This window comes from Alexandromys fortis, unplaced genomic scaffold, assembly GCF_014885135.2.
Source record: "Alexandromys fortis isolate MF-2015 unplaced genomic scaffold, M_Fortis_MF-2015_v1.1 scaffold_307, whole genome shotgun sequence".
Classification (NCBI taxonomy): Eukaryota; Metazoa; Chordata; class Mammalia; order Rodentia; family Cricetidae; genus Alexandromys; species Alexandromys fortis.
In genome coordinates this window covers 897,192-909,109 of record NW_026068205.1, presented here as the reverse complement: position 1 = coordinate 909,109, position 11,918 = coordinate 897,192, and the positions used below count along the sequence as shown (strand labels likewise).

Below are 11,918 nucleotides of genomic sequence, written 5' to 3'. Positions count from 1 at the left end.
TAAAGAGGAAGCCACCATCTAGGTGTGGAGCTGCCAAGAAATCAGAGGGAGAGAAACGGGACTGGGGGCTCTTCACTCACGTCCTGGCTGATTTTCAAACCTACAGCCTAGCCACACAGGTTTCCTGACTCACTGAAAGATCCGCTCCTAGCCAGAAGACACTGAACTTGTTCTTGACCCCCACAAGCCAGATTACTTCCTGCTCTGAAAGGTGTTAGCTTCTTGTGAAGTATACAGGAGAGAGTAAGTTGTGTTTGGGACCAGCAATGACGCCCTGGAGCAGACTTGAAGGCTCAGCACAGTCTTTAGAGGCACTTGTTCATAATTAGCAGCACACGCAACTGCCAGCCAAATCTGGGACGAGGCCTAGACAGTTGCATTCCTAATTAGCACAGCACACAGCAGTCCTCCACCGTGAGGTAGGCCGACTCTAGCTTTGAGAAGCACATGAAGCAGCAGCTGTGCACTTACTTGAGACACACCAGGCAGGCTACACTAACATTCATCCCTGGGCAACAACTAAATTAACACATATACATCTGACTCGATGTTAAGTGTGCACTCTCAACCCCACACCCACTTCCATCTCCACGCAACCCTCACTCACATGCAAACCAAAAGAAAAAAGGAAGTGACAATCCGGAACTCAGGTGGATTTTTAATGTAAGCAATTTTATTTTCCTGGCCTGACATCATTAACTTCAAAGAATCGGAACCTGCAGCTGGCAAAGCAGACGTACACATTGCTCCCAACAGGGAGGACGCTCTTCATGTGTTGAGATGAACTGAAATGTCATGTGTGAGTGCAGTTCCTGCTCCCACCCCCTCCCCACATAGCCCCCAAATGAAAATGAATGAGTAAAACTCCCCATGAAACCCTGCAGTCCTCACTCCATCTTTCCTGAAGAGCAGATGGCATGGAGGCAAACGGCTGGCCAATCACTTAGTATTCCAGTGCATGTGAGACTGAAGAGCCCGCAGCAGGGGGAGGATAAGTGGCAAGTGGGTAATCTTGCTTACCTTGTGCCCTGAACCTTCCACACGTAGACACACTGACCTGGCACATGAGAAAGCTAAAGGAAATGCTAGAGGACTGATCCTGAGGCTCCTGAAATTCTAAGGTTCTTATGGGATGAGGAGCAGAGATGCCCAACCCCAAACTCCAGTTTAATGCCATTCAATCTACTGGCAATCGTAACCACGTTTTCGCACAACTCTATTTCCCCCCAAAAAACTCCATCTAAACATTTGGGCGAATATCCACTGCCACAGCTGGGGTGGTGCTATGACACCTGTGTGGAAAGAATAAAAGGACCAGGAGAGGGAGGAATTGGGAGACAGAGGTCAGGGGTCACAATGCTTCAATGATAGTGAGTATTTTTTGGTCCCTTAGTATGGTCCCCTACAGCTCCTAAAGCATTTTCCCCCTTTCCCTATGTGGCTTGTGCAAATGCCAAAAATCAAACCTCTGCCCAAAGAGACAGGAGTTGCTGCTGAACTGTATTCTTCTCTAGTGGCCACCTTCCCTCCTCCCAACCCTCTGATGAAACTGCATGAAAACTCACACAGCAAGGCTGTGAACGATGTCGTCCCCATCTGGCTCTCACAGCCAATCCAATCCAAGTTCTTCCTGGGCTGAGGAAGCAGAGAAAACTAACAATGGAGCTTGTGAAAAAAAGACGACAGTGTGTGCGGGATGATGTTTTCCGATGTCTTCACCTTGTGTCTCTTCCATGGTTGGGAGCCCTCCCTCTGGTTCCCTAAGTCCCATGCGCACCCCACCCCTACCCCCAAGTCCAGGCGCTCCCATCTGCTGGGCTTCTGCCTCATTTTCCATAGACACTTTCATCACTGTAGGCCACATACAGAAAATAGTCTTCCTCGTGGTTGTCCTAAAAGGAGACAAGAAGACAGTAGAAAATACTAAACATTCATGTTCATTGTCTCTATGACTCTGAGTCTTGCACAACCTTGTGGAGAAGACATATGGTCATCATTAGTCCCCATTAAAAGAATAGAGGTACAGCCCAGGAGTAGAACACTCTCCTAGCATGTGTGAAGGTCTGGGTTCAAGATCTAGATCAGGGAAAAGGAAAATAAAAAAAAAAAAAAGGAACAAAGAATAAGAGGTGTCAACTACATGCTGAGCTCTGGCTTCACAAAAGCAAGATTTATAGAGAACATATTATATCATCAACAGGAGAAAAATAACCATATTAAGCCATAGTTGTAAAAAACATTCATTCTGTAGCCATGGACATTTTCTTTTTTCCCCTTTTTTTTGGGGGGGGGGTCTCAAGACAGGATTTCTCTGTAGCTTTGAAGGCTGTCCTGGAACTAGCTCTTGTAGACCAGGCTGGTCTCAAACTCACAGAAACCTGACTGCCTCTGCTTCCTGAAGGCTCGAATTAAAGGTATGTGCCACATTGGAGCACCGGACTGAAATCTCAAGGTCCAAATCAGGAGCAGAAGGAGAGCAAGCACGAGCAAGGAACTCAGGACTGCGAGGGGTGCACCCACACACTGAGACGATGGGGATGTTCTATCGGGAACTCACCAAGGCCAGCTGGCCTGGGTCTGAAAAAGCCTGGGTTAAAACAGGTCTCACTGAACATAGCGGACAATGAGGGCTACTGAGACCTCAAGAACAATGGCAATGGGTTTTTGAGCCTACTGCACGTATTGGCTTTGTGGGAGCCTAGGCAGTCTGGGATGCTCACCTTAGGAGACCTGGATGGAGGAGGGTGGTCCTTGGACTTCCCACAGGGCAGAGAACCCTGATTGCTCTTTGGGCTGACGAGGGAGGGGGACTTGATTGGGGGAGGGGGAGGGAAAGGGGAGGCAGAGGTGGGGAAGAGACAAAAATCTTTAATAAATTTAAAAAAAAAAATAAAGGTATGTGCCACCACAGCCCAGCAACATTTCCTTTCTCAGTGTGGCTACTGAGACTAATACGGGTCAAAGTGCAATAATAAGTGATTAATGTTTGGCCACATATGGTTTATCTAAACTGCCCCCTCCAAAGTTTAGGGAATACTGTGGAAGGAAAGGAAGAAAGAATGTAATGGGGGCAGGAAGTCACTGGGATGACCGTATTTCTGTAAACACTCTTCCCATTGGCCTGGAAATGACCCTGGCTATTAGAGATCTAGCTGACAAGAGAAGCAGCAGTAGGAGGGAAAAGAGAAGGTAAGGGGCGGGGATGAATGTGATTGAAATATGATATGTACAAGTACGGAAGTCCAAAAGTATGTACAACTTCAATGTGAGCAACAGAACCCTGAAAGCCAGTCTACATTTTCAGTAAAATTCTTTCAACTTGTTTTTTTTGTTTGATGTTTTCAAAGCTTTAACAAACAAAACATTGGGAAATAATTCTTAACTTGGAAAGAAATATTATTTTATGGCTGGAGGAGTGAGGCTAGTCAGTCAATAAAGCACTTGCTTTGCAAGCCCAGAGGACCTGAGCTCAATGTCAAGAACCTGAATAAAAATGGCATGAGTAGTGTTGTGTGTTTGTAACCCCAGCTCTTGAGAGAGAGAAAGAGATGGATCCCTGGGGCTCATTGTCTAGACAGGCCAGCATACTGGTGTGCTATAAGCCCATGAGAGACCTTGTCTCAGATGGGGCACAGAGTGATCTTGAGGATGACATCCTAAATTATCCTCCAACTTCCACCTGTGCGTGCACACATGCGAGAAAAAATAACAACAACAACAACAACAAAAACAAAAAACAAAGAAACAAATAAATAAAACCCCTTCACTCTAGCAAGGAGAGCATAGGTATCACAAAATACAGACCGACATGCACAGTCACGGGGAATAAATGCTGTGGAATAAGGTATACACCAGGGGCTTCTAGATGTGCACGTGACTAACAAATGGGGCACAACGGGAAGGCAGCACCTTGTGTAACAGTGTTCAAGGAGAAGTACTGTTGCAATCTTAGATCACATCGTTTATATATGAAGTCCTAACTACAGCTTCTTCCCACTCAAATTCTCCCTTAATTTTATACTTTAACCCATTCTCTGTATGTACTCAGACAATGGGAACTCTTTGTGGTCTTAGGTTTGTTCTACAAAGAAGAGCATCTGGATGTGGTTGACATAAACTAGATCTGCAGAGTTCATGTGGGAACTAACTGTGATGGCAGAGCTGTTCAGACTGAAAAGGGGTCAAGTGTACCTGGTGTTTCCTTTCTCAAGTCTACCGCTAGATGGGGATGACCGACAAACAGGTGGAGTGCACAGCTCACTAACAAATTGTGCTTCCACATGTAGAACGAGGACCTCCCAGGAAGCCCCTGCTACCAGGAACTGCTCAAGCCAGCAATAAAGCACTATAGTCAGAACTGATTGAAAGTAGGAGATTTCAAAAGATTAAACCGAGAAGGTGCTCCATCCTGAAAGGACAAGGAAGGGGTATCTAATCTCCCAACTTCACACTGCTGTGTGTAAGAGGATCCCCACTAAAAACACCTCCTGCCCTACTTCCCAGGTGTGTTAACAAACCCTGGAACCAGAGCTAGGTGAGGCCGGGCTGCTCGGTATTGTGACCAAAACCATTACCTCATACAGCTGGCCCATGGTAGCACTCGTGGGAGGGATAGTGTTGTTGACAAAGAAGAATAAGGCGTCCTCCGGTCTCAGGTGGATCCTCTTCCGGATTAAGAAGTAGAACTGGCCAACTACATGAAGGTAACAGAGAGCAGGGCAAGAAAAGAAAAAGGACAAAACAAAGAGAAACTCAGGAAAACCAAAATCTACTGTATCTATCCCCCTTTAGGCTAAATACAAGCTTTTCAGACCCAAATACTATCTAAGATCCTTAGTGGCAAAATAGAAACTGAGGCCTGTATAGCCCCTGAAACACCAGTGGGACGGCTTCCCTTCCCCCCTATTCAGCTTCAGACACAAAGTCAGCATACCAGCCCAGCCTAATGACAGCTGTGAGGGAGTATAATGCAGACTGAAGCATTCCCGTCTAACATGGACCCCTGATGCCTTTCCAGCTCCATTCCCACCCTGAGAGCTAACAATACGAAGAGATCCCTGGACTCTGGACACCCCAGCACGATGAGGCAAGTGTCAGGGCGATGAGTGTATCCAATGGTTAGCCTTTTCCTGAAAACAATCTAAAGTTTTTGGAAGGCTAATGGACAAATGCATGAAGTCCAGGGCAAAAGAAATCTGGCGTTTCATTAAGAACAAGGTAAAGTCTAGAAACCTGTAATTCAAAATAGAAGATATGCTAGGGTCTGCAGTTTTTTAGCTCACAAACAGACCCACATTTAAGAGATAAAGCATTTAGATAGGAATCTCTAAAATGTGACCCTCCCAAGACACTGGGCTGGCTTTGGAACAAATCGACCTCAGGATCAGGCTGATGTTTAATGTTATATGTAAATTACAGACAATTGCTCCTTTACTCCACAGTACCCCTTTGCTGTGTCTTCAGGAATAAGGCACGTGAGTAAGGCATTGGGAAATGCCAAACAGCTAGAAACAGAAGGACAGAGTGTGCTTGTCAGCACAGGTCCGCTCCCTGAAGAATGGTCCCAACACTTTCGGTCACTAACTTGGACTTGAAATAATCAAGATCAAGAAAGCTTTGCCTGGAATGGAAGTTCAGAAGAGGGGAAAACCATTACCGGTGAGGTCAGAGGGCACAAGGTACTTCCTCTTGTCCAGATCAGGGACCCTGGCTTTGGGAGCCTTTTCCACGATGACCTAGGAGGAGAACAGGAGAGGGGATGAGAACTGCAGACCCTAGTTATTGTCTTTTTCTTTCCACACCTTAAATTTGTCCACACCACCTAGGCTCAGTGTAATTTTTCAGTCCTTGCTTCCAATGTTCCTTGACCTTACACAACTACAAATTATTTATAAAGAACAGTAAAAGACATTTACCTTATGGCATTTTATTAAAGAAGCAAAGAGTTGTTCTCTGTTTCTAGGATAGTCTAATGATCTATTTGCTGTTTAGGTTTGCTTTTTTCCCCCTAAAATAACCACTTATGGACTGGGGAGACGGCATGGTGATAAAAGCAGTGTAACTGATGACCAACTCCAGATCCCTCCAGTCCCAGCGAATGCCGGGAGGATGTGCAGGGGCCACTGCCAATCCCAGTGCTGGGAAGGCGGAGATCCTGGGCCAAGCTGTCTGGCTGAAGTGGGAGGCTCGGGTTCAGAGTGAGTAAAGTGAAGAGCAACCAAGAACGGTAGGAGACATCAATCTCTGGCCTCCTCCACAAGCACACATATCTGCATACAATCACGCACATGCCCCCTCACGTGTGCACACCCTTACACACACACACAAGACACACAAGATTACAGCTTCGATCTTCACTGCCTGCCAAAGGCCCCGTGTTAAAGAAGTGCTCCTACCTTGGCTGTGCACAAGAGGTGGAAACTTTGAGGGGTGGGACCTCATGGGAGGTTTAGGTTATAGAGCCCTCTGTGCTTCCACCATGATAGGCTGACTCACCACCGGCCCAAAGAACGGAGCCAAGTGAGCACAGACAGACTCTGAAACTGGTTGCCTTCTTACCTTCTAGAAGTTGACTGTCTCAGACATTGCTACAGTGATAGCTAAGACACACAGGCAACTTGGCTCAGGTTTTTTTTTTTTTTTTTTTTTTTTTTTAATTTTCGAGACGGGGTTTCTCCATAGGCTTTGGTGCCTGTCCTGGAACTAGCTCTTGTAGACCAGGCTGGCCTCGAACTCACAGAAATCCACCTGCCTCTGCCTCCCGAGTGCTGGGATTAAAGGCGTGCACCACCACCGCCCGGTTTGGCTCAGGTTTTAATCTTTGCAAAAAATTGTTCAAAGTGAAAACTACTATGAATTTTTTAATAATGAGGGACACTTTATGAGGGCAGTGCACTGTACAATTCCGCATTATTAACTATGTTAGGAGTTTAAGGGATTTTTCAATGTCTACTTTAAATATTTTCATAACATACATAAAGATTATACATTTTGAAATGAAAAGACACATAAAATCTTAGATGTTTATGTATTTACTTAGAAAACAGAAAATATATTGCAAGAATATTAACACTGGATTTTTTTCTTTTGAAAAACTCATCTTAGATGTGAGAAATAGGAAATACCAAAAAGCGAAGAAGCAGAAATAGACACTGGACGAGTATCCCTAAATGCTGTGTGACCTTCAGGATGTCTGTGACCTCTCTAGGTTTCTACATAAGCTGTACCCCCACCCCCCGAAAAGACCAAACAAGTAAGTACATGTAAATGCCTGGGTAGACAGGTGAATCCAAAGCTTTAAATTAAATAGAAAGGAGCTTGGCAAGGAGACTAGAAATGGACCAAACAAGGAAGGAAAGACGCACAGAAAGCAGAGGGAGCCCTCGTATTTACCACAGGGACTCTGAAACCTGGCAGCTCCCACCAAGAGGAAAACTGTTTTCTTCATCTACCACAGGGCTGTTTACAAATGTTTAAAAATACTGTGTCCAGCAGTCCCTGCAATTGCAGGTTCCTAGCACTCGGTTATTTTGAGATCCCATGACCCCCTCTTCCATGGCCCAGTCTTCTGAGGCCAAGCTTAAGTTATGAGTCAGACTGCCTTAGAAACTTAATGGCTTTTCGTAAACACCTGTCCATAGTAAGATTGAGTTCTGTGCCCAAGGTACAGGAACTCTGGTTACAACCCTGAAACAAAACCACATCTCTGAGGCTATACCCAGGGTATACCCAGTGATAGAGAGGCCACCAGGCAAAGGGCTCCATCCCCAGTGCTGCGCTGTCCCCCACCCTAAACCAAATCTCTGGCATTTAGCAGAGTTCTTCTGTCACAACCAATTTCAGAGCCATAGGTTGAGAATCTCTCAGGTTGAGGATCCATGAGATCTGATTGAACGTTTTTTAGCTTATAAATTATCACTGAAATAAAACATTCAACATCAAGTCATAAGCAAAAGAATAAGGAACTAAAATATTCTGGGTGAGTGCAGTAACCAACCGAATGAGAAAGGCTCCTGGTTCGAGGAAATAGAGGGCTTCAAATGAATTTGGAGACGGGTATACTTCACAGCCTGTATTTCTGTTAAAGTTCTGAATAACGGGGTGTAGACATTCGCTTAAGTTTCCTGGCAGACACTGGCCTACCAGCTGAACTCCAGATGGCAGCAAGACTTAACCTACTTCCAGGTGTCAACCACGTAAGGTAGACACACACAATTCTGGTTAATCGAACTGTACAACAAACTGGGAAAAAGCGGCAACCTGAAGGTCAAGGACCAGGAATGTCAGATCTTTGGGTGGTGACTTCACTTCCCTGTGCTTCAGGCTACCTTTGTAGAACAGGGATTTTAGTTGTGTGAGGTGAGCCAGTGAATATGCAGGCAAGGCATTCAGAGTGCTGCCTGCTATGTGGACCACGAGTCATTTTAAAATACTAAGGGGGTGGGGCTGAAGAATTCAGAGAAAATTTGAAAGCAATCCTCCACAGAAATAACATGTTAAGGGCTGCATACTACGGAGACATGGCTAGTGTGGTTCCAGCTTTTCCCTTAAGACCGTTGTGTGCAATTCCTGGAGAATGGTGAAATATTTAACTCCCCCCCCCCTTCCTAACAGGAAATGGGGTTGAGGACTTTTTCCAGTTGGGCCTATGTTTCTTCTATTAGCCATAGCTGAGAGTCGGACTGAGCAAGAAACGCCCCAAAAGTACTTATGCATCAAGAAAAATTAATAGGCAAGTCCAGCTCTTTTTACCCTTTAAAGTTATGAGCGATGCAAATCTAACATCATTGCCTGTACAGCAATAGAGAACGATTTTAAAGTCCCCTGCTCCTCCATCCACCGCATCTAACAGTAATGTCGCCCTCGGCTTCCAATTCTGCTGCGCAGCCTTCAAAAGAGGAGAGAAAGCAGGCAAGTGGGCGGGGGAGGGAGTAAAGGGAAAAACACCCGGATGCTGAGGGCTCCCTTAATATTTTTCTCCTTATTGCGTGAACTAGGTTTTGGCTGTTTAAATCTAGGTATAATTTGTGGCGGAAATGGTTCTCAGTCCTTGCTCTTGGGGCCCAAGGACCCAACCCATCAGCAGTCCAAGGCAAGACCTTCTTTAGCATCGCGTGGCCAGGGAGACAGCAATGATGATGAGGCAAGCTGACTGTGGCGCAGAGAGCATGACCTTGTTTGCAGGGCCCGCCTGGTCGAGCTCCCCGCCTCCTAATTCTAGGAAAAGGCAGGGCAGAATCTACTGACTTCTCAAGTTTTACCTCCTACGCTCAAGGAAATGAGGACGAAACTCGGATTCATGGAGAACCACGAAAGGCAGACATGGATGGGCACAAGGTTCACCGCACCTGACACTCCAGGGTTGCGCACTTTCTCTCCAAACCGAGCCCATTTGGAGCCCCCAACCAGTGACTCCCGCACAGAGGCCGCGCTACCCGCACATTCCCCACCCCCAAGAGAGCTGAATTCTGCTGAGTCACCCACCTCGGAGGTTGCGCTTTTGAGATGCCAAAGGTGTGCACAGGCCGCTTAGGATTGATTATGTAATTCCGGGGACCCTCCTGTGCCAGGGCCACCCGCTAATACCAGGCTACCCTCCTGCCACAGGCCAGCGCCCGGCTAACCTCCAGCTCCCGGGCAACCAGCTCCCCAATTCCCCAGCTCGCCCGCCCCTACCCACCCCCACTCACCGGCACCCGATCCGGGTATTTCTTCCTAATCTTTTCACCTTCCTTTTTCCGATACTCGAAGGGATGGTCTTCCTTATACTGGAACTTCATGATGGACCGCAGGTTTGGGGGCTCCCTGGACGGGGCCTGCTCCGCGCGCTGGTGACTGTGTCTCGCGTCTGGCCACCCCTGGTCAATGTCAACCTTATCACAATCGCTCCACACGCGTCAGCTACCACGCGCCCGTCGCCGCACTACGTGACTAAACGTCTGGATATCTCCCGGGAGGAAGGTAAAGGACCACCAGGTAAAGAAATCGAGAGGCTTTTCCAAGACCTGGGAACACAAAAACACCAGGGCGGTGTTGTGACATCACGGAGCCCCGCCTCTATCCCGCCCCCGGCGCAGAGGATTTGCTCGATAGGGGTGGACAGAAACCTTGATCATTTGTGTATGTGTCCTTCACGCCTAAGTTTTTCTAAATCACTCTAACAAAAATCAAATATAAGTTTTCTGTTTTTATTGTTCTTATTTGATATAGAAAATATTTTTTAACCCAAAGAATTCTCTAACAAATGTCTACATCCCTCCCCTTCATGTTTCTTGCTTGGTGCCCAAAACAAACACACAGGAAGAAAATCCAGCTGTTTCCAGAGCAATGAGGTATCAGTAGTCTGGTAGAGGAAAAGCGCCAGGCGTCACGAGATCTGTAGCCCAGAAAGAAACGTCCTGTGCTTGCGTTTTGACCTTTGCCTGGCACCCGTGTCTGGCCTGGGTTCTCCACCCCAGCTCCTCCAATTCACTCTGGCGTCCTTTCGTTTGGATCTGTGCTGGAACTGGTACCGAGACAACATAAACAGAGCGTGACTCAGGGATTTGAAGAACCCGTCAGGGTGAAAAGCATGATGTCATCAAGGTTACAATCTGTGCCGCGACGAACACCGGGCTTCATACACGTTCAAAGGAGAGCTGAATCCATTCACTTTATCCTGTTCACCCATAAGTCTGGTCCTGGGTTCTTGAAAATACAGAGGTCAAGCAGTTTAGGTGACTGTGGTCTCTCCAACAGTAGTTTCCTGGGGTGAGGGGGTATAAACTGCAGGACATTTGTCCTAATGGAAAGAGCTCATGGGAACCAAAATCTCTAGTGGAAGACCCTAAGGCCTGCAGAGAGGATCAGACTGCCAGGCCCCTCTGGCACACCAGGAATCTTTGGATGCTGGATCAGCCTTCTGATCCTACTGGTAGTGACTCTCCAAACCTATATTTGGGGAGCATTAGAAATGGTAAAGAAAGAAGTCAGGGATGCTTTGTGTTGTTCAAATAAAATGACTTCCAAATGGTACCAGGCAAGCAGCACTTGTGGCTAGACTTTTTTCCCCCATCAAATACTCTCAGTGACTTGGCCTTCAAAAGCCCATAAAATAAAATGAGCTAAATTTAACTACCCAAACAAGAAAATGAAATGCATAGCCCCCTTCTGGTTTTTCTCCCAGGAATCTTTGAATTCTCCCTACATATAAAGACCGATGAGTTAATGCGGCACATTGTTATGTTTATATTAATAATTTTCAGGTGTTTTTCCAATTGAAAATAGTTTAAATACCCAGTTAATCATTTTACGTTTGACTCAAATACAATTAAGTCTTTCAAAAGAAAACTTTCCAACCAGTTGAGATGAACCTGGGGATATAGTAATACTGTCGTTTTCTGAGTGACCTTCAGTGTTTTTTAATGGATGTACAATCTCAATTAATTGAAGGGCAGTTTCTTCAGTCTAGTGACAATGTCTGCAGTGTATGAAAAATAAAAGGCTAAATATTGGTTAATCATCTAAGGGTTTTCTGAATGTTAGTAGTTTACATTAGAATACAAAATGTAGAGCCGGACGGTGGTGGCACACGTCTTTAATCCCAGCACTTGGGAGGCAGAGGCAGGTGGATCTCTGTGATTTCGAGACCAGCCTGGTCTACAAGAGCTAGTTCCAGGACAGGCTCCAAAACCACAGAGAAACCATGTCTTGAAAAAGAAAAAAAAAAAAATACAAAATGTATTGGGAACAGGAGAGATGGTTCAGTGGTTAAGATCAGTGGCTGCTCTTCTACAGGACCAGGGTTTGATTTCCAGCAGCCCCAAGACAGCTCAAGACTATAACTCCAGTTCCAGGGATCTGATGCCCTTTTCTGGCATCTGCTGTGCACTGCATGCTCATGGTGCATATACATACAAGTAGGCAGAGCACCCACACAA

At 46.1% G+C, this 11,918-nt stretch overlaps 1 protein-coding gene across 2 annotated transcripts; it reads right to left on the bottom strand.

Annotated features, from left to right (window-relative positions):
* Positions 1–651: 651 nt before the first annotated feature.
* On the bottom strand, positions 652–10,008 carry Gabarapl1 (GABA type A receptor associated protein like 1). 2 transcript variants are annotated; one of them, XM_050130183.1, is made up of 4 exons: positions 9,690–9,997; positions 5,657–5,735; positions 4,575–4,693; positions 652–1,892 (listed from the first exon to the last, which is right to left on the bottom strand). In XM_050130183.1, the coding sequence occupies exons 1-4, from the start codon at positions 9,777–9,779 to the stop codon at positions 1,827–1,829; spliced, it is 354 nt and encodes a 117-aa protein (XP_049986140.1). In that variant the 5' UTR covers positions 9,780–9,997; the 3' UTR covers positions 652–1,826. The 2 variants fall into 2 exon arrangements, with proteins under 2 accessions (XP_049986140.1, XP_049986139.1); XM_050130182.1 differs by lacking the exon at positions 652–1,892 and adding an exon at positions 1,946–2,810 and having other exon boundaries at positions 9,690–10,008.
* Positions 10,009–11,918: the final 1,910 nt, after the last annotated feature.